Source organism: Protomyctophum bolini (genome assembly GCF_963924005.1).
Source record: "Protomyctophum bolini genome assembly, chromosome: 4".
Taxonomy (NCBI): domain Eukaryota; kingdom Metazoa; phylum Chordata; class Actinopteri; order Myctophiformes; family Myctophidae; genus Protomyctophum; species Protomyctophum bolini.
In genome coordinates, this window is record NC_137865.1 from 46,240,830 (window position 1) to 46,264,119 (window position 23,290).

A 23,290-nucleotide genomic window follows, 5' to 3' on the forward strand; every position below is an offset into this window, starting at 1 on the left:
CAGGTGAGAGGGACAGAGAGGCAGAGTCTGAGACACGGCAGGCAGGTGAGAGGGACAGAGAGGCAGAGAAGGAACTGACATGCCAAGAGATACGTGATGAGGGACGAGAAAGTGAGACCGCACACTGTTCTGTTTGTGGAAAAATTCCATATGCCCTTGTTGTTGTATGTACAGTATGTGTACTATGAGAGAACAGAGCAGATTTGGACTCGTATGTACCTGTAAATGATATGAAACCTTGAATCTTTATTCAGGTTAATTTGTACGCTGCCAGAGTCAAATTTTTAGTGTGCGAGACAGAATGACATACAGACCTAGAGAGAGGCTCGCAGTGGGTGGAATTTAAAATAAATGTGCTCTGGCAAATGTGGTGACGTCTATGAATAAATCAGTAAGTAGCCGCTGTTTCGTGAGGTGTGACCGCACACACACGCTCATCGTCTCAGTCTGACAGTAAACTTATATTAATTAGTATCAAAAAGATTAAGTGTGGCGTGCTGATGCAGGGTGTGGTTCAAGGTTAACGCGCATGAATAACAGCATTTCCAAGACAACTCAATAAAGGTGAGAAGTGACTCTTGGAGTCTAGCCAGTAATGGAAATGCGATGTCCGTCTCGGTGACGCTTTGGCCTCGCTCGGATAGATTGGTTTGCAGCTAGATCAATAAAGTCAGAAAATTAGATCCTTGTGTGGTTATTTAGCTGGCCACCATTCATGCATGAGCTACACACACACACCACACACACGTACATGTACTGTGCTGTACAAGCTAGCTCTGGTCCATGATAGCTCTAATGCGTTGCATTTAGAGCTATATGTTACTCTCGACTTCCGCCGCTCGCATGAATGCAGACCAGCCTCTCGCCTTTAGCGTGAATAAAAATAACGTTTTTGCTACTCGCCAAAACAAAGGCGACAAGGTGTCGATAGAAAGCCTACTTTCCTTAGTGGGAGCACTCTGAGTCTGAGCCCCCAAACGGTACTTTTTGGGCCAAAAACGTTCTTTTTATTTACGCTAAAGACGGGAGGCTGGTCTGCATTCATGCGAGCGGCGGAAGTCGAGAGTAACACAGCTCTAAATGCAACGCATTAGAGCTATGGGCCAGAGCTATGTACAAGCTTGCATGTGCATGAACATACACACACGCATAATATACGACAAATATGCGACATGCATGGGCACATAACTCAGGCTATACAATGGAGGCAAATTATGAGGAATATTGAAGCTGAGATAAGCAATCTGCTTGAAGACTTTGCGTTGTGTACCAGGAATCGATGCGTGTGAAAGCGAGAAGAAAAGAAGCCTTTGTAAATACGTTGGCTTCCAGTCGAAGGCAGAATACAACAACTGAGACTCATTATGGTCTGTAAAATCTTTAAGGAAAAATGCCCAACATATTTTAAAGGTTACGTATATCAACGAGTCCCATAGCTTGAATACAAGGGCGAGTGTAGCTGATCTTAAACTACCAAACCTAAAAAAATAAGGTAGGCAGAAGCTCATTTAAATATACAGGGGTGGAGGATTGGAACAAAATCCCAAGGGAAATTAAATTTGCCCAGTCCTTGAACATTTTTAAAAAATATGACTGAATTTGGACCACAATGGAATTAAGTCTTTGACTTTTTGTGCAATCCTGACAATTCTGTACTGCTCTTTTTTTTTTTTAGCTGTATCTTGAATATATCAAATCAAACAACTTGCAGAACAAGTTTTCTCAAAGACTGCATTTAGAAATGCAGCATTGCCACAATTGGGAAATACTTTTCCCCCAACAATGACTTTGTTCACCTTTAAAGGTACTTTAGAAGACATTGATTTATGAGTTTGTGGAAGGATACAGACTGTAAATGATTAATTCTAAAGTTATTTCACTAGGGCGTTCGTTGGTTTGATGCAAGGTAATCTCAGACCAATTACTGGACCTTTTAAAAAAGCCTTTGACAAATCACAGTGTTGTGTGTGTGTGTGTGTGTGTGTGTGTGTGTGTGTGTGTGTGTGTGTGTGTGTGTGAGAAAGTTAATAAACAAATTATGAGACCTTTAAAAACTTTTATGTAAGGCTTTGAGTGTCATTTCATCACAGTAATGCTTTCTTCAAGTTGACTGCATCGGTAAACTTATTCAATCTGTAATCTGATTGTTATTAAGGTACTACTGTGACCGTGTGTGTGTGTGTGTGTGTGTGTGTGTGTGTGTGTGTGTGTGTGTGTGTGTGTGTGTGTGTGTGTGTGTGTGTGTGTGTGTGTGTGTGTATATCTGGTAGATGAAAGTAGAAAAGAGAAACCAAAGATTTGTGTTCTATTAACTCTTCTATCAAATCTAAGAGTTAACCTCCCTGGGCCTCATTCATGCACAAGCATCGTTCACACAGTTTATTGTTATTATTCTTAGCTGAATTTCCTCATCCGTGACCTCCCCATTCACTGTACTGTATACTGTAGCTGCAGGGGTGCCAGGGGGAAACTGTGCATTTTTTTTTGACTGATTTCTCAAAGTCGTATAAAAAATGTAAAGGGTAGTCTACGTATGTCGTTGCTAGCAAGAAAGATTGGAAGTAGTAAATGCAGCTTCCCCCCCACCAGCTAAGACATGCTGTGCAGTGTGTTCACATTCATTGAAGTAGTGTGTCTGTCTGTCTGTCTGTCTGTCTGTCTGTCTGTCTGTCTGTCTGTCTGTCACTCTGTCACTCTGTGTGTGTGTGTGGGTGGTGGGGGAGGGGGGGGGGGCGGGTCCGGGGGAGAATATTATCTGGTAAAATGTCTGCCATGGGTGAAGTAAATGGCTCATCAAAACTGCTTTTGAGCTTTTCTGATCAACTTCATAAAGCTAGAGAAGACAAAGTCTGGCTGATTTGTTTGTTATAGGGGTGAATAGCGCATTTACTTTTACTGTAGACACTTGAATACATTTATGCTATTGAGATATTTCTACTTTTAATTTCTTCCTCTTCTTCCATCCTTCCTCAACACTGACTTTTTCTCTCTCTCTCTCTCTCTCTCTCTCTCTCTCTCTCTCTCTCTCTCTCTCTCTCTCTCTCTCTCTCTCTCTCTCTCTCTCTCTCTCTCTCTCTCTCTCTCTCTCTCTCTCTTAAATTCAACAGGCTTTATTGGCATGACATTTTACAAGTGTTGCCAAAGCACAATCACAGATATGACAAACAACAACATGACAACATAATATCAATGAAATATCTCTCTCTCTGTCTCTCTCTCACTTTCTGACTGTGCTCCCTTGTATAAACCTCTTCGTTATTTGTGGGAACAACAAGACTGTTTTTCTCGTTGTGTGTGTGTGTGTGTGTGTGTGTGTGTGTGTGTGTGTGTGTGTGTGTGTGTGTGTGTGTGTGTGTGTGTGTGTCACTGCCAGAACAGGTGCTTGAGTGAAACACCAGTGATTAGCCTGTCTTCTGGGCTCCCTAGCTGTGTCAGTAATAAGCTTTGCCCAGAACCTCAGCTGGAGCCAATTCATTGTCATACTGAAAACAAAGCAACCAGGTAACACAATGGTGGCAACTGGCACCTGCTGGTCCCTCCACCAGTTCACTATAATTACTGGTGACTGCTACTCTTTCATGTCGGTGCTGGTTGGAGTTGGGTTACAGATAGCCTTTGGCCCAGCCGTCTAGAGCAGACTTTTCTGCATATTATTGCTAATGGCCCAGTAACCTTTTTTGTTTTGTTTGTTTTTGCATAAATGAATGCCCTGTTTTATATTTCGTCCTGTTATGGTGTCCCACAAATGTCGCAAACAAATAGGCCTAGCTGATCTATGCACGTGTTGTGCATTTTTTCAATTGCATATAATGACGTGCCCAAGATGTGCGTGCGTGCTTGTGTGGCGTGGCTTGGTGTGGCGTGGCGTGCCGTGCATGGTGTGCATGCGTGCGTGTACATCTGTAAATGTCGATGGTACAACGGAGAGGATTCATTATTTGTCAAATCCGTAATTGCGACATTTCAGTGAATCTCTAATCAAATTAAATGAGAATAATGTAATGAAAAGTCATTATAATCCAGTTCATAGACATGACATGTTGTATCCGTTTTGAGGTTAGCACACAGAGTTAACCCATTCTGAACGGGAACCCATTTTGGTGTTAGCATCATGTTATGCTTTAAGCTACTGAAAAATAGAAGATCTACAAGCTCATAGCGCGCCACCGAGTGGCGCGCTACGAGCTTGTAGGTCTGCTATTTTTGAAAAATCGAAGAACGACTGACATTTTTAGAATCTGATCTCGGGTCAGAATGGGTTAATCAGACCAGTGCGTGTCCAGTGGAAACCTCATATGAATCTGATCTCAGGTCAGAATGGGTTAAGGAATACTGTCACCACTGTTATATTATGATAATTGTGTGCACTGTAGGCTATGTCTGCATAGCTCCTACTGTTACGTAAATGTCATCACAAAACAGAAGCACCTTTAGGTTATGAAAGCCTAACATGTCTGGTGAGTCAGTAATTAAGTAAGTAGCCTCGGGAAGCAACGGTTCTTGAGCCAGGCGGCCCATTAGGTCAGGAGCCTGTCTCCTGTCTCCTGTTTCTGTAGCCTGATGTACTGAGCTACACCCCCTGGACATCACGCCAGTATGTCCCAGTGGTGGAAAGTAACTTAATACATTTACTTAAGTACAATTTTGAGGTACTGTATTTCAGTATTTCCAATTTCCAATACTTTGTACTCCACTACATCTCGGATTCAAATGTTGTACTTATACTCCACTACATTTATTTGAAAACCTTTAGTTTTCATTATTTTAAATTTTTGGTTTTTCTTTTAGGTTTCAGTATGACATCCATTACACCCACCCAACCTGAACTTTGAACATTCAGTGGATTTTCTGTGGCTTGGTTTTTTTTTTTCTGTGTTTCTGAAGACTTTTGAGCTGCAATGAAAACGGCAAAATCTCTCAACAGTGACATCTGCTGGCAAATTATTATGTCATATAAACGGAATTCCCCCTACTTCCGTTTCGTTCTTTATTTTGGAGCGTGACTGGCAAGGATTTCCGGTAGCCGTGTTGGCAGTTTGTTTATCATCAGACCGTCAAGACGTGTTTGTTGATTCTCGTACTTTGTAACTGATTAATAATGGAACAACCCGTTAAAGAGCACATGATATGTTTGGGGATGTTGAAAGTAATGTTATTTCATCTGTAATGTTATTTCATCATCTTCTGTGGACTAAATCAGAGCACTTGTTTGAGCCAGAAAACCACAGAAAATCTACTGAAGGTTAAAAGTTCAGGGTTTCTTTTTTTAGTAAGAAACATTACCAAAAAAACCTTTAAGTCTTTGGTGACTCGATGGGGCATTGTACCATGACCTTCCAATCTCAAGACGGACTACCGATATCTAACTAGAAGGCCACTGAGCCGTAAATGTCTGGTGAGGTGAAGGTATTACCGTAAGAAGAATGTGTCATTTGGGTCGTAGACGAGAAATCAATGCATTTATAAGAAAAACTATTTTTTCTTGTCCTTGTGAGTTGCGAGGACCCGCAGGTTCCAATCCTGACTGCCGGCGTCTTGTCTCGTGTGTCTTCCTCTTCTTCCCCCTTCCTTGGCCATCGATTTCTTGTCTCTCTCTCTCTCTACACTCTCCTATATCTAATAAAGGAGTAGCTGTATAAAAACGCTGAAAAGCAGCCTTTTACAGTTTGCAAATGTGTTCATCTGTCAAGAGAAATTGCTCTCTCTCTGACATGGCATTGATACCAGTCCTTCTATTAGAGGTTTTAAGGAGCCGTGACGGTAGAGGAGATAGCATTAAGCAGCTCTGTCGGGAGCCCAGCCTCAATCTATTGACAGATGTGAGTAAAATAGCTGCTATTAGCACACAGGCAGGGCGCGCACACACACACACACACACACACACACACACACACACACACACACACACACACACACACACACACACACACACACACACATACAGACACACACACACACACACACACACACACACACACACACACAAATGATGCTACACATCAACACTCGTACAGACACACCCATGCTCGTATGCACACGCTTCCCCCCCCCCCACACACACACACACACACACACACACACACACACACACACACACACACACACACACACACACACACACACACACACACACACACACACAGACAAAGCACAAGCACTTCAAACTAACACTCGAACGCACATAAATGGACACTGTAAAAGCCCTTTACGTTGCCGGTCCATTCGGGGTCCAGTTTCACCCTCTCGGAGATGGATAAACGCTGAAGGATTTGACCGTGTGAATACACATTTATGTACTGTAGGCCTACACCCCATCACCACTTTGTTTCTGCTGGCGTCTCTCAGATTGTTTTTAAACTACAGTACGGCTTAGAGGCTGTCTGGCTGTCTGGCTGCTCGACACTACGTACTGTATGATGGCCACATTCATTGTCCTCCATTACTTCCTTTTATTGAGCTCCACACTCTTCTTCTCCACATGCACAGATCGACTCGCAACCTATTTCGGTTAGCATGCCGAAATGGAGAAACAGCATGTACCCTACACACACATTAGCAGAAATGCGCGCAATTGTGCACACCCTACCAGAATTGTTTTCGCCAAGGGATCATAATATAAGCCCCTGAGATTAGCATTTTATACACACACACACACACGCACACACACACACACACACACACACACACACACACACACACACACACACACACCTTATAGTCTTTCACAGTATGTGTAGCACTATTCTGTCCTCTGTACCACCTCAGATACTGTTGGGAGTATGGCCAATATCAGGATGAAGAATACGCCTCCTATAGCCATCATCATGGACAATCCCTCCCACCCCCTACATCAGTGGTTCTCAACCTGTGGGTCGAGGTTCCCAGATGATTTTGAAGTGACAATTTAAGGGGGGAAAATGAATGGAAAAAAAAGACTGCATCAGAGTAATCAACAGTATACCATAAAAACTGGTCCAACATTGGCCAAATTGTCACGCTCTGTGCCCTGAGCGTGCATGCCATACCTGGGTCGCCGGCCTTATGTTTTCCACGTGGTTGTTCTGGGTTGCTTCTCTTCCCCCTCTGTGCTGTTCGTGAGACTCTTAGACCTCTTTCACACGAGAACAGTGTTCATAGAAAACGGCAAAATAAAGTATAGTTTGTGGGTGTCCTTTTTAGACGATAACGGAGTTTTTTGGTGGTAAAAAAACGCAACAAAGTGAAAACACCCTCCAGAGTGGAAATCTTTGCAAACGCCGTTTTCCTCCCGTCTCCATGTACTGTAAACAGGCCAAACGGTGAATGCGCAAAACCTGTGACATCATGGCTCACGCCGGCTCACACAACGCATTATGTTATGTTGATGCAGAGCCATATGTGATATTATAATATCTGGTGTTCCTACAATGAGCGAGTGCTCCCTCTTCACCTACAAAGTGTCACTCATCAGCGACGGTGAATGTAAAACCATGATGTAAAGAAGAAGCCTTGTGATAGGCGGCAGCAGCGTATATGTAGCAGCCTAATATATATGTATAAAATATAACCATCCCGTGGGGCGCCTGTCAGCCTGTGTGTCACTCGATGCGGTTCAGTAGAAAGCAGGCACAGACGGCCACAACTCCCTTGTGGTCTGGAAGCATCATTCAAAAGAAAAACCCTGATAGGGTTGCGTGAAGGGGGGGGGGGGGGGAGCTACCTGGTTCTTTACGTGGGTGACTGGTCTATATCTGGCAGTCCGTTACCGCCACCTAGCGACATTATAGCGTTTTTATAAAGTGTGCGTTCTCATGTAAAGGGTCAATAACAAATGAGAACGCAGCGGGACTATCGTTTTATCTGGCGACTGTCCTCGTGTAAAGGTGGTCTCAATTGACTGAACATTGCCACCCGTGTGGCCAGGTGCGCTAATGTAATGCCTCAACCTGAAAAGGTTGGGAACCACTGCCCTGCGTGACGCTGTGGCAGGGCAGAGAGAAGCTCCTTCAGCAACAGGTTGGGAACCACTGCCCTGCGTGACGCTGTGGCAGGGCAGAGAGAAGCTCCTTCAGCAACAGACGGTACTTACTCCCACGTTGAAAGAATAGGAAAGGAAACGCTATAGGAGCTCAGTCTGTTCTGCCTCCGGCAATATTAAGACATCTGAACAACTCCTCGTCTGGCTGACTGGATCAGGCTGTTTCGGATGGGAGGGGTGTTGAATTCAAGCCTTCCCATCAAGCCTTTGTTTTGTCGTTTTTCATATTGTACGTTGACTATGATTTTATGCCTATTTTATATGTTTGTTGTTTTATTACACCTTACTTTCCCCCTGGGATGAATGAAGTACATACCTATCCATCTACCTTCCTATTCTTTTAGCAGTATTTGGATGTTATTTATAACTCATTTCCACGCTAAATGTCTTTTAGACTCAACGTGGCCGACTCTTAGTTTACTTATTCGGCCCCAGTAATAAAATTATCAGGAATTCAAAAGGAGTAAAAACTATATGGTGCATTTATATAGCGCTTTTATCCAAAGCTCTTTAACCCATTCTGACCGGGAACCCATTTTTGTGTTTGGCATCATGTCATGCTTTAGCTATTGAAAAATAGCAGATCTACAAGCTCATAGCGCGCCACCGAGTGGCGCGCTATGAGCTTGTAGGTCTGCTATTTTTGAAAAATCGAAGAACGACTGACATTTTTTAGAATCTGATCTCAGGTCAGAATGGGTTATAATCAGACCAATGTGTGTCCAGTGGAAACCTCGTATGAATCTGATCTCAGGTCAGAATGGGTTAAATAGATCGTGCATTACATTCACCCATTTGTACACTGATGGCGGAGGAAACCATGCAAGGCACCAACCTGCACATCGGGAGCAAAATTAGGGGCTCAGAGTCTTGCTCAAGGACACTTGGACACCGGGATCGAACTGGGAACATCACGGTTTTTCCATCTGGCTGTTCTACCGGCCACTCTACCCCTGAGCCACTGCTGCCCACAACTTAATTTTAGTACTGTCCAATAGCTTAGTTAATCTACTTTGTCTTCCAGAATGAACGTTTTGGCTATTGTGATGAGCTGTATTTTTCACACCTTGCCTCAAGACCACATTATCTTTGTGCAAGAATATTATTTATCTGGAGATATTCCCTACATACTTTTGTTACCCATATCACTTTGTTTAACATTATAAATGAAATGAGCATGGCAAATATTCCATAAATGAGACTTTTTGGCTGCCATGCTGAAGACTAAGTGGAGCCAGCATATTGAAAATGGAAAGAAAATTGCTTGGAATAAGTGAGAAAGTGACATTAAAAACAGGTTGCCGACTTTGTCGCTGTAGTGACACTCCCCCAGGCAGAGAAAGGAGTATTACAATGTCTCCATCTTGTCATTTTGCCACGGTTTGTCTTTCCTAAACCATCTCCTCTCCATCTTCCTTCGGCTCTTGCTCGGCATCATCCTCTTCCCTTCCTCTTCCCTCCTGGGTTTTCTTCTCCCGTCCCCGTTTATTTCATCCAAGAGAAAAAGCCTAGAATGCAGAACTATGGCGAATTCTGCAGCTGAGGCATAAAACGATATGCTCTCAAAACAAGAGAAAATTAGAACTCGGTCGCAACATAACTCATAATGTAATTAAAAAGAGGGTGAAACGCTGAACAAAAAGTTAGCAAATGAGGGCAAACCGAAATAATACCTACATTAATTAAAGGGTGAGTTGTACTCGTGTGTGTGTGTGTGTTGGTGTTGCGCACCAAAAATATCTACAAAGCAAACAATGCGTCACAGTGCAAGCGTTGTGAGCTCGCAGATCGCACTTTTCAGTCACTCTGGATAAGAGTGTGTGCTAAACGCCTACATTGTAGATTGGCTATTTTTGGTGCGTGACACCAGCATATGTACCTAAGTCTAGCAGGGCTTTGCCTGTTATACTCAAGCTGTGTTGTTTCTCTGTGCAGAACGTGTACTACACCAGCTCCCAGCAGCTGCACCTTTACTCAAGCTGTGTGTGTTTCTCTGTGCAGAACGTGTACTACACCAGCTCCCAGCAGCTGCACCTCGGAGTGCTGAGTCCGACCATCGACGACGACGACAACAAGTGTCTGGTGGACGTGAACAGCCGCCCCAGGCTGCTGGAGTGCAGCTATGCGGCCAACAAGCACATGAAACTCACCTGGACTTTCACTCAGGTAATGCATATACAGGAAATGCACCTACTGTATGCACATCACTCACATAGATACATTGCACAGTTAAAGGGACACTTCACCCTTTTTGCTAAAAAATATATGTTAATGACGTTTAGAAGCTTTAGATCACTTTCCTGGGGGTCTTTATGTGTGTAATATGTGGTTTTAGATATTTTAGATTGTAGCAGTGAGCCTGGTGTCTCTGATGTCATGGACACTGGGCTCACTTCCTTCCTGGACTACATGTTGTCTCAGTAAGACAGCTCTCCCCCCTATCCACAAGGAGGAGCAGTGCACCAAAGAATTATGGGAATTGTAGTCCAGGAAGGTAGTGAGACCATGACCATAGTGTCCATGACATCAGAGACAACAGGCTCACTGCTACAATCTAAAATATCTAAAACCACATATTACACACATAAATACCCCCAGGAAAGTGATCTAAAGCTTCTAAACGTCATTAACATATATTTTTTTGCAAAAAGGGTGAAGTGTCCCTTTAAAGCTCTCCTGGTGCCCCCGCACACCATATAAGGTACAAAAAAAATACTTTGTTTCGATCCTGTGGATCTTCATCAGGTCATCGACCTGACCTGGTGAACATCCACAGGATTAAAACGTTGTCAGACAAATAAATGAAGTATTTTTTGTACCTTTTATGCCCAGCACCCACCTCTCGATGTGCGTATTCTACGTCCTCTATACAGGTAAAGCACTAAACATTAGAGCTGTGGTTCTAAAAAACGTTTTAATTTCAAGGAACCCCCTAAACCAGGGTTATTCAACTAGATTAGGTAGGGTACCACAATTGTAAGATTACTTAAAGTTGTTTGGCCACCAGACGACAACAAAAAAAGGTAACTACTTACCATTTTACTGGAAAAACAAAAGTCACATTGTATTTTCAGTGGCATATCAACATTAAAGAGCATCCCAGTAATATGAGTCTTGCGTGCAGTTCGTCCATTACAGGAGGCCATCTTCCTCCATTTGTAGCTATACCTAAATAATTCTCCATCTCATCCATTAGCTTTTACACCGTTGTGTGTTTCATCCAATCACTCAATAGCTTCCCTGGCTGAATGTCATGAAGCCCCAACTCTCATCTAATGAAAGAAACAAGAAAGAAACACGTCATGAGAGCACGTGGCCTTATATATCAGTACCAGGTACTCACATAAAACCAGAAAAAACGAAAACCTTTCATTTATTTTCAAACACTTCACCATGTCAGCCTGCCCCCAAGAGTCTCCTCACCAAGATGCTTTCGTGCCATGGACACAAACTAAAAATGAAAAAATGAAGAAATGAAAGCCTGTGATTGTATAACGGTCTGGCACAGAGATGATCCTCTCAAACATCAAAATGTATAAATGCAGTATGAAGTCACCATCATGTCTCATAATATACAACCTGAAGTATAGCAAATAACAATGGACATGAATGTGTACTATTGGCACACAACAAGGGACAGCATTATTTCTTGATGTGAGCGCCTTAAGGAATCAAGGGATGGGGATAGTTCACCCCCAACAAGGCACATTCCTTTTTCATTATTCTTTTTAGGTTTGTTTTTGTGGCTTTTACCTTTTATGTTATATTTTTTATACAGTGACACATAGTAGGCTGACAGGAAATGGGGAGAGAGATGGGGGGGAAGAGGGTAACACGCAGTAAAGACCATCGGGATCGGGAGTCGAACCCGCGATACATGCCAGACTGGACTGGTGCCTGGACCGCTGAGAAACAGCCTAGGCCTTTGGTGCATTCATTCATTCATTCATTCATCACAGCACATGTGAAAGTGGGGCACATACAGTAAGTACGTGTATGTGAATTGATTTCTTGAGTTCCCCATGTGCAATCTTCTCCCACAGGAAAAAAATGAAAATCCTATCCCAGGCTTTATTCCTCCTACACCTCTAACTGGCACTGCATATTCTGTAGCCTATGTGGCAGTAATTTCCATCCCGGTGCTTTTTGGACTGTTCAAGTGCTAAAGATGCCCTGCTTTCATTTGAATAGATGGCTGAACCATCTCAATTAAAATTCTGGCTCTAGACGGCACCTCGTCTCAAATTGTTATGGTGTGTGTGTGTGGATTAGTATTTCACCATACCAAGTTTATTTATGCAATAGGATTGTATAAATTCCTGTCTGCTTTAGTTTAGCTGGCTAATGAGCATTCAACATGTGCCTCTGACTTTTAACAACCGTCTGTATTATTTTTACTCTTCAGCCGTGACATTTTGCAGAAGATGAGTACTGTAGATGAAGCAGAATAATTAGTGTGAATAGGGCAGATTGTGCGTGCACGCCCTTGGCAGCTCTCCTGGATGTGTATTTGTCTGTATGAGTGTTGAGTGCATGTAGGCTCTTGCGAATAAAATCCTGAATGGAAACACCTCAAAATGCGAATAAGTCTTCTTCAAAAGCACTTTTGCGCTTGCAGGAGGTGGATTTTTGCGATATAATCAAAAAAGTTAAATGCGCAAATGGGGTATGGAAACACACAAAGATTTCTAATTAGAAAGCGTTGAACTCGCATTATATCACTTTTGAACAGTTGGAAAAGAAAAAAAAAACACGCGATGGTGAGTAGTGGACTTCTAGAGTGAATGGGAGGGTGGGTTAACCTGACGCTGCCAGATCCAAAAAGCTTGCTACACAAATTTGTTTCACAGCTTATTTGGATCTGGGATCGCGGAAGCAAATTCGATGACGGGGCTGTTCCTTTTTTTCAAGATACATGGTAGATGATTGGATGGGAGCGTCTGTCTATCACCGTGTGGGCGTGCAAACACAACCAATCATATCGACGTGTCTATATACCGTCACATCCGCATCCCGCCTTTAGCTCACGCTGATTGGTTCGGTACGAAGCAGATCTGACTCAGGGCTCAACTCCGTCAGAGATCCCAGATGAGTGTTGTGTTGGGGAATATGTTTCCGCAATACCGCCCTCATCTGGCAGCGTCAGGTTAAGGGTGGGTGGGATGTGGATACATACATTTACACACTCTCGAAGCCTCTGTCTGCAGGCTGAGGCTCTGGCTGTCCCCCGGGGAATGCGTTGATCATGGAAGTTAGATCGGTTATTTCTCCTAAACAGCTCGGAACGGACGACGGGAGACTAGTAGTCAACAGAAGCGACATCAACACGGCCAAAATGGAAATTTACTGTCAAGTCGCAGGGCAGGGGTCCCTCGTCCCTGTAAAAACTATACCAGCCCCTGTCAAGTCAACAACACACGCCTATTTATTTAACAGACAGCCTGATAATATTTTTTTATAGCCTAAAATAACTTCAAATGCACCGTGGTGAAGCATTAGAAAAAGCACAACTGATAGTTTATTCAAGGTAAGATTGTAACAAAAAAAAACTAATTGGAGATTTTTACAGTGTTTGTGATGTACACGATAAAGATCCAAGTTGTGATCTGAAGTTTCTGATTATCTGGTGCAATGGGCTCTATGCAGCCATTCACTGTGAACGTACGGTTGTGATTTTGTAGGAATACATTTCAGTTCTTTAAACCACACTATTTCATTTGATAATGTGATGTAATGTAATGTGTGGCATAGTTTTTCATAGTTTGTATTATTTGTGTTGCGACGTTGACATGAGTTAGAAACGTCTTAAATCTCCTGTTAAAAACGGGAGTTCTTCATGGAGTTCTTCCAGTTGTTACCGCTTTTGCCATGTCCGCTTGTTAGGGGTTGTTTTTCAGTAAAGTTGCGTGAAAATATTGACAGTAGTTGCAGGTCGCGTTTTTTGGGGCTTGTTTCTAAAGTGTATGCTTATTTAGGCTTGTTTCCTAATGTTGTTTAAACCTGTGATTCTGCTGGCAATGAGTGGCTGCCGACCGGAAGCGTTCCGGCGGCCCAAACTGAACGCGGAAGTGTTTGCTGCATATAGCCCATTGTCAGGAAGATCTCAGTCTTAAATGGGTGGCATCACACAGCCAAAGGCTCAGTGGTGCATGCTTCTTTGTAAAACCTATCTTTGGGTTTGTGAGTTCATAATAATGGATTGCATTTTTATAGCGCTTTTCTATATGCACTACGTGCTTGCGTGTGCCTGTGTGTGTGTGTGTGTGTGTGTGTGTGTGTGTGTGTGTGTGAGAGACATAAGATAATCATGTAAGTGCGTCTCACTTGACTGGCAAAATAGCGCCACCTACTGCTTTTTTTAATATCTCCCAAGAAGCGCATTTTAACCAGTGGAAGAAAACAGGAAAAATACGCTTTTCTTTTTTCGAATTACTTACTTACTCGCTTCGTATTTTCGAAAAATCTTGATGGAAAAGCACCTCTCTCTGTCTCTGTCTCTCTCTCTCTGTCTCTGTCTCTCTCTCTCTCTCCTTTTCTACCATCAGAGGACAATAATAATAGCTCAAATTTATATAGCGCTTTTCTAAATACCCAAAGCGCTTTACATAGGAACACTATAGGAACAGACTTTATTAAGAAAAAAACTAAGCAAAACATAACAGATACAACAACAGTACAGGGTTAAAAAAAATAAAAGGATAAACGAGGGAAGGGGGGGGGGAGGACTCATCCTGACCAGACCTCAGCTGGGGAAGGCTATCCCGAAGAGGTAGCTCTCTATCTCAATACCTCTCTATCCTGTTGACACCCCACTCTCATCTATAGCCTTTTGCTACCCTTGTGCACTCACAATAAATCTCTCTAATTATAGCTTTGATCAGATTCAGAAAATGCTCGTCCATCTTATTTCAGTGTCCCTGTCAGAAGAAGTTAGAAAACTGAGCTGTATTATGCATGGCCCTCCTATCGCGGCGCTCCAAAATGAGAAGTCCCCTCCCCCCCCACTTACTTGAGTGGATAACATTTAAAATATGCATAAGGGATTAATAGAAGGAAGTGTTGGGGTGAAAGAAAAGATTCACTTAACCGCTTTCAACCTGGTTGTAAATATAATTCAATAAAACTCAGTGTTCCTGTGGTGGGTTGTCCCTTTTAACACTCTGATCGCCCGGGGGTATTTGGAAACATTAAATCAGGGCGCCCAGCGATTTGCAGCTTCAGAGCCTATTTCAAGGTTGCTCCGCGCCATCTTGGAAGTAGATAGAAGTAGCTAGGTTGTTTGTCGACTTTTATTTGGCATCACGAGGTGTGCCTTGAAATGTTGCCCTTTGCTGTGAATTATGCACTAAATGTCACATCAGACATGGCCCTGTATACAAACACATTTGAAAACCAGACCAAAGTGATTTTTGTACTATACATACTGTAATTGTCATTTACTTTCAAAGGGAGGGACGGCACTAAATAGTGCATTGTGCGTGTGTGCGCAAATTTGCGATGCATGCACATGGGTGTGGGTGTGTGTGTGTGTGTGTGTGTGTGTGTGTGTGTGTGAGAAACGTTTGATGTCTGCAAACGGCGATATTCCTCTTGGGAGACGCTAAACACTCCAGCTTGCGGATCTGAAACACAGCTGTTTGAAGACGCAGATCCAGTGTGGATTGGTATGAGGGAACAATGTGATAAAAAAAAACAAGAAAACTACCAGCTGGAACCTGGAAGAAGTACTTTTTACTTAAATGACGACTTCCACCCATTTTCAACCTATCTTATCTATTTAATTGGTCCTCACTAATGCTCATTATTATTATAGAGTATGCACATGCATGATTTTCCCATCAGGACACGCCCCCCTCAGCTTGATTTGTCAAATTCCTTTGAAAATAGCTATTCTACAAGATCAATCAATCAATCAATCACAGCGCAATGCGTTGTGAGCTTGAGAGGCTATTTTCGTACAAAGTATAACAAATATGACAAATTGTTAATGTATGTTTTATAATAATATTCTAATGTACCAAATAACTTAACCCATTCTGACCTGAGATCAGATTCATAGGAGGTTTCCACTGGACACACACTGGGTCTGATTAACCCATTCTGACCTGAGATCAGATTCTAAAAATGTCAGTCGTTCTTCGAATTTTTCAAAAATAGCAGACCTACAAGCTCGTATCGCGCCACTCGGTGGCGCGATATGAGTTTGTAGATCTGCTATTTTTCAATAGCTAAAGCATAACATGATGCCAACACCAAAATGGGTTCCCGTTCAGAATGGGTTAAGTAACCGTATGTGTTCTTTTAGGATATTGAAGCGAGCATGACCCTGAGGGGATAATAACGGTTCATATCAGAAGAGTGTGAAAGACAGAAGTGGGGAGGAAGAGAACGGGAAGGGGTGCAACAGTTAATCGAAAACTGTTGCCTCTCCAACATCTATTGAGTGCAGGCAGCGTTGTTTTATTTTCCTACGTTGCTTCTTGTTTCGTTGGTCTGTATTTTTAGCTTGTGACCCAAAAGAGAAATTTGATGTCAGCCCGTGACCCAATTAAACTAGTGAAAATAGCAGATGTACAAGCTCACAACTCGTCTCTTTGCATCGCATTGTGAGCTTGTAGATCGGCTATTTTCACTACTAATTAAACAATTGTTTTCAACTTCATGAAATGACTGAATAAATCATGTAATTGTGTCTTTATTCATGAAAAACATTGCTTTTTTGGGAATGTTTTTTGAAAATGATTTGAAATGATAATAATTAACCCCCTTGCCGCGATTGCCGAAAGTCTTCGGCAATTGAAGCCTAATTTTGATATTAACACTTGCCGCCATTGCCGTAGCCCTTCGGCAATTGTTGTTTTATAGTGCATTTGATCGATCGAGCCATAATGCTACTTACGTTAGCCGGTTAGCTAGCTGTGTTGTTAGCACAGCATTGGATCGTTCATCTTAGATCTTCGTCGCCATAAGAATCCATTCTATCCGTTTCTTTCAATCGCCTGTATCTCCTATTCCTTGTCCCAGATGGCATTTTTGGTCAAAACAGCGTTTCTTTGACGGCACGAGCCGACGTTGTGGAGGGCTAAAGTGTACGGGCAATGACGCGATCATGTAAACAAAGGTTGTCAAGGCAACGTAAAGCTGGCAGGAATAAGACAACTTCCGGTTGAGGCAAAATGTGGCTTTTCAAAATAAAAGCTCAAATTAAAAAAATGCTGGCGTGAATTAGGTCCTAATTTATCAATAAATGGTGGCAGTCTAAGAGTTAAAAACAAAATGTAGGAAACCTAAAATAAAGGGACCCATGAACATGTGTCTGCGACCCACAAATGGGTCCCGAGCCAGTGTTTGAGAACCAGTGTGTGTGTAGGCCAATGAAAAGAGTTAATCTACTGTAACAGACTACAGCCATCCAGTCCCTGCAGCTCGCTATACACACACACTGCAAATCCAAAGCACATTACCAACACCACTTGCAGTATTTGTTAACCCATTCTGACCTGAGATCAGATTCATACGAGGTTTCCACTGGACACACACTGGTCTGATGAACCCATTCTGACCTGAGATCAGATTCTAAAAATGTCAGTCGCTCTTCGATTTTTCAAAAATAGCAGACCTACAAGCTCGTATCGCGCCACTCGGTGGCGCGATATGAGCTTGTAGATCTGCTATTTTTCAATACATAAAGCGTAACATGATGCTAACACCAAAATGGGTGCCCGGTCAGAATGGGTTAATAGGCCAGTTTGTCCAGCCTTCTCTCAATCATTTTAATTAGTTAGCACTGTGTCATTATTATACAGCAGAGAGAGGGTGGATGCAGTATGCTACTGTCTCTACCACCCAGGATTGAAACGCCAGGACAAAATGACAAATTAAAACTCACAGCAGTCCACCATCATTTATTACAAACCAAAAGACTGAGACAATGGCATCGATGCAGCTTTGAAAATGTGTGCTTTATGTGTGGATGTGGCTGCATCAACGACATGCACGGCACTGCTGCTGCTGCATTTGTGGTGGGGTTTACGGTGGTGAATGGTCAATGCAAGATAGCCGCAACACACCGGTGCTTCTACAAAGGTTATCAATATTACAACCTTATTCATGAGCATGATTTAAGCCATTCTGAACGGGAACCCATGTTGGTGTTGGCATCATGCTATGCTTTAGCTATTGAAAAATAGCAGATCTACAAGCTCATAGCGCGCCACCGAGTGGCGCGCTACGAGCTTGTAGGTCTGCTATTTTTGAAAAATCGGAAGAACGACTGACATTTTTTAGAATCTGATCTCAGGTCAGAATGGGTTAATCAGACCAGTGTGTGTCCAGTGGAAACCTCGTATGAATCTGATCTCAGGTCAGAATGGGTTAAGCAGACCGGCGGCAAGGCCTTTTTGATAGCGTCATTATTCATGCTTTGTTCTGGTGCCAACTTGATAGCATATTATTCCAGCTCTTAGCCTCCTAGCCTAAAACACCTTGTGTACCTGGTGGTGTAGTGAAATGGCTTTTCGGGGCAATTTATTTAGAAGTTTCAGCCTCGGATCTTAGTTTCGTCCATTTCCAACTACGTGGCTTCCGCGCTGCACCGTGTGGTTAGGGTTAGTAATGAGTGCGTCGGAATGGCGTTATACGTTGGAATAGCGGGCTTCGGAATGCCGGTGTGTCACCATTTAAATGTTTTAGCACTTGATGTCTGATAGCCCTTACACAGGGTTTTTTATTAAACACATCCTTTGTGTTGAATGGCTGCATTACTGAGCATCCGATAGATATAGACTGGCTGACTTGCTGGCCGACCTGACTGCCTGGTGACTGGCTCGCTGCCTAACTGGCTGACCGACTGATTAACTGATGTTCCCGCCTTAATAGCAGGACAGATCAATAGTGTGACCTATCACTGCGCTCTGCAGAATGACAGGGAGGCACACTGCTGCAGCGAGGACAAGGTGTTGGAGCCATTCCAGGTGTGTGTGTGTGGGGGGGTGTGTGTGTGTGTGTGTGTGTGTGTGTGTGTGTGTGTGTGTGTGTGTGTGTGTGTGTGTGTGTGCGTGCGTGCGTGCGTGTGCGTGTGCGTGTGTGCGTGCGCGTCTGCCAACTCAACTTCTCTAGTCTCAGTCTGAGCTGTACTCTTTGGAGGGCAAGGGGTAAAGTACAGGCTTTTAAGTGCAATATTTGCTGGAAGTCAGTCAGGAGGTTGTACAGTACACACAGAGAATCCCAATCGATTCGTCATGAGCAGAGAATACAGGACAGATCATTGTGATCGATGGATAATGTATTCAGCCTATACTGTGTAGTTTGTACCGCTGCAGCCGCCAAACGATCGCCTTGACAGATGACATTCTGTGACGTGCTGTTTTGCGGACTCGCTGTCAACGGATTGTCTCTGTCTGAATGACCGCATAGGCTGTCTAACTGTTAAAACCTTCATTTGAAAGCAATCATTTCAGCTCCCACCACGATTGCGCCAATAGCATCTTAATACTGCTTACGATCAAAGAACAATTTACAAGCTTCAGTTGCTACCCAGAACGCACAGTGAATTTGGGAAAGGGCCTTTATTTTCTCTGCTCCTCTGCCTACAGTAGAATGAACTTTTAAAAACTGGAAAAAAATAAATAAACTGCAGGCTTTCATTAACTTATTTGATTTGAAAAGAGAAAGTTATTGGCATGCACGCTATCTGAGGTGGGAGAATGTCGACATTATATTAGTTCAGTCAGTGACAACTCACCAATAGATTTATATTAGTTCAGTCACTGACAACTCACCAATAGATTTATATTAGTTCAGTCACTGACAACTCACCAATAGATTTTTCACACAGGCATTTTGACCATAATAACATGGAGGGCTTAACGAAGCCCTTTTTCCAATTTAACAAAATGATAAATTATTAACGAATTTATTAGTGAATTAAATATTCCCATCCACTTACATGGGAAAAGTATCAAGTATTTTTCACTGTCTTGAGCTACACTTCAAGGGGAGGTTCATAATCATTATTCAAATTAATGTAATGAATAATTACAAAAGAAAACACAAATGTATCATAGTTAAAATGAACTGCAATTAAAGATATTTATGGGGGGGGCAATATCTCACAACGGGTATAAGGACTAGTCTGAATAATTATGGAAATAAGGTTGTTTCTTTGTCTGCTTGTGTGGCAGTTCAACGACGGCACTGTTTTCATCACAATCAGCAGCACTTAATGCTGATAAATGAGATTCTTCTGCTTAAGTGACCATGGAATTGTGTATTGGTTTTTGGCACATAATTCTATCAGTTCAAGAACAAGTCAAGATCTTGGCAAGCTCCAATATACCATGGCAGCTGTGCAGATAGACAAACAAAATCTGTGCAAATCAATATATTTTGAAAGGATTGTAAGCCTCGAGGAGAACTCCCAAGCTGTTCAATGTCCCACTTACTGTATATCTGTGTATTTCTCTGGCCTGGCGCACTGCAAGAGGTGATGAGAGGGTCTGTATGTTTAATGTCAAGTGTTAATCTTGCGAACTGCTGGACCAATCATTTGGCACCAAACTATACACACTGCTAGTAGGACGCAGAAGTACCTCCACTATTGTTTTTAGACTTTTTATTACCACAACTTATAATGGGCACCTTGGCTCGACCAACTCAGATGTGCATCATGGATATGACAGACTTAAGTGACATTATAGATGACTTGTGATGTTACAACTTACAGGTTGGTCACCTTGGAAGTCTTCAGTCATTTGGTACTTAATTGAGCTTATAAATCGCCAACAGAAGCGATATCTTCAATAGAGGGTATGCGCATGCATAAAGTGAATGGCAAATTGAGTGGCAAAGTGAGTTTAACATTATTTAACGTTGTTTAATGCAATCAGATCAGATTTTCCGTTTGTATGTATGGGCTGTCAAAGCCAGATTTCAGGGTCAGTATAGACCTTCCTGCATATCTTCCGGGTTTGATGATGATGTCACGCACATACCCTCTATAGTTCCATCAATAGATCCATCAAATAAATAAAGTTGGATTGGAATATCTCCACAGAGAAACATGTCTCAAAGCACAAAGTACATAATCAATGGCAAACAAAGCTGATTCTGCCGATGTATAAAATTGCAAAACCATAGCGTTTTTTTTACGTCATACTGTCATCATTTGTTACACAAGCAATCACAAACGTGATATAGTCGAATTCTCATTCTAATTGTAACAATGCTCTTTAAAAACACTGGCCTCATTTGTCTTACTTAATCTTTCCACATCTCTTACTGGGCTTGATAATGATGTAATGTGATCCCTGAACACAAATTGATTTCTTGTCATATAGTATATGGGTAGATGGATGACATGCATTGCACACACACACACACACACACACACACACACACACACACACACACACACACACACACTCATCCACGCACGCATGCCAGCACACACACACACACACACACACACACACACTGCAATTCTATTCATAAATATTTGTTTTTGTCTCTCTCTTTCTCTCTCTCTCTCTCTCTCTCTCTCTCTCTCTCTCTCTCTCTCTCTCTCCCTCTCCCTCTCAGGGAGGGTCCATCCAGAACAGTGACACTCAGAATTGTCTGGAGCTGGTGAAGAGCGGCCAATCAGAGTTTAGCTTCCATTTGGCCATTCAGTTCTGCTCAGGTCAGAGGTGGACCATCACCAACATACTGACCGTCCTGCCACAGTGATTGCACTGTGGTCGGCTGACCGTCCTGCCACAGTGATTGCACTGTGGTCGGCTGACCGTCCTGCCACAGTGATTGCACTGTGGTCGGCTGACCGTCCTGCCACAGTGATTGCACTGTGGTCGGCTGACCGTCCTGCCACAGTGATTGCACTGTGGTCGGCTGACCGTCCTGCCACAGTGATTGCACTGTGGTCGGCTGAAGCACAGCATCATTCTGTTTGTTTGTTCGTTTGTCTGTCTAAGTGAGTTCGAGTGAGGACGCACGCTGCTGGAGTGAAAACTTTAATCCCATGTGGATCAGAGAGACGCGAACCCGCTCTTCTTCCCAGAAATTACACCAGTGAGGGACTCCTACAGAAAGGCTATCGTATATTAATTTACTTCTATTGATCCTATAAACAATTTAGTATAGTTAAGGTTTTGCCCACTCAAATGGTGCCGATATCTAAGGCCTATAGCTTATTAACTATAGCTGTTTCACTCATGATACAATTTCTCAACTCTTTCATAACGGATACATGAGCCAGATAATCCCCATATATAACTAAATACCAAGATAAAAAATAATACGTTTCAGTCATTCAGTCCGACTTCACTGTAGTAGCCTTCTCATAAATGATATTTGTACTTTCAAACATTTATAGAAATTTGAAGTTTCAAACACCAAAGGAGGAGTAGTAGTAGTTTAGTGAATTGGCAAACTGGACATTTGGACTGAATGTTTCCTTTATCGTCATGTTGTGCTACTGCATGCAGCTGTTTTATTTATAATTTTAGTTGTTTCTCATAAGTGCGTGTTGTCCTTCAACACAGCCGTCTGTGCGCTGACTGCACCCCTGTCACCGTCACTGGTGTAATTTCGGCGAGGAAAAGCATGGTCGCGTCAGGGACAGACGATGACGCAAGCATGCTGCAGGACTTGCGAGGCAGACGCCGCCCCACAGCGTTCATATTGAATATTGACAATGACCAGAGATGAGCGTTATAGGGAAAGAACAATGACTCATAGGGATTTGATTGCTCTAGTTGGAAATGGACCTTTGCCGTCAACATGCTGACAGCTAGTGTTAACTAGGTGTCTGTAACTGACAAAGAGAATTTATGCGAGAGTATATCTTTAATGGGGAACCAAGTGGGAAAGCAATCTGCGTCCCATCAGTAACCTAACAACCGACCGGAGAGGATTAGACTCACGGAAGGGGAAATGACTCACGTCAGAGTTCTTATTGCTTTTCGTGATCTGAATGAGAAATACATCGTTCTGTCACAACGTCAAACCGCTGGTTCTCAACCCCAGGTCCGGTGGACCACCAGGGGCCGCGAAATGGACCCTTATGGGTCTGTAACTCTTGAGGGTCCATTTGGTTCCGTTTGTACACTCTCGAGTTAAAAATAACACTGGATTGTACAATGTAGACGTGGTCCCGAAGATAAAACATGGGTTGGTTCCATTTGCCCTGGTGATGTTGAGAAATAGTGATGTAAACACAGGAGGAGGAGCTATTTTGGAGTCCCGGTTTAAGCGAAGGTGTACAGAAGAATTTATACT

At 42.8% G+C, this 23,290-nt stretch overlaps 1 protein-coding gene across 1 annotated transcript in view; it reads left to right on the forward strand.

Moving 5' to 3' along the window:
* Window positions 1-22,148, forward strand: part of LOC308313802 (polypeptide N-acetylgalactosaminyltransferase 18-like) — a 123,859-nt gene extending 101,711 nt beyond the window's left edge. Inside the window, exons 10-12 of the mRNA XM_080761129.1 lie at window positions 10,019-10,183; window positions 21,596-21,763; window positions 21,944-22,148. Coding sequence (XP_080617255.1) covers window positions 10,019-10,183; window positions 21,596-21,742 — 312 coding nt within the window. The 3' untranslated portion in view covers window positions 21,743-21,763; window positions 21,944-22,148. The remainder of the gene's footprint in view (window positions 1-10,018; window positions 10,184-21,595; window positions 21,764-21,943) is intronic.
* The last annotated feature ends 1,142 nt before the right edge of the window (window positions 22,149-23,290 follow it).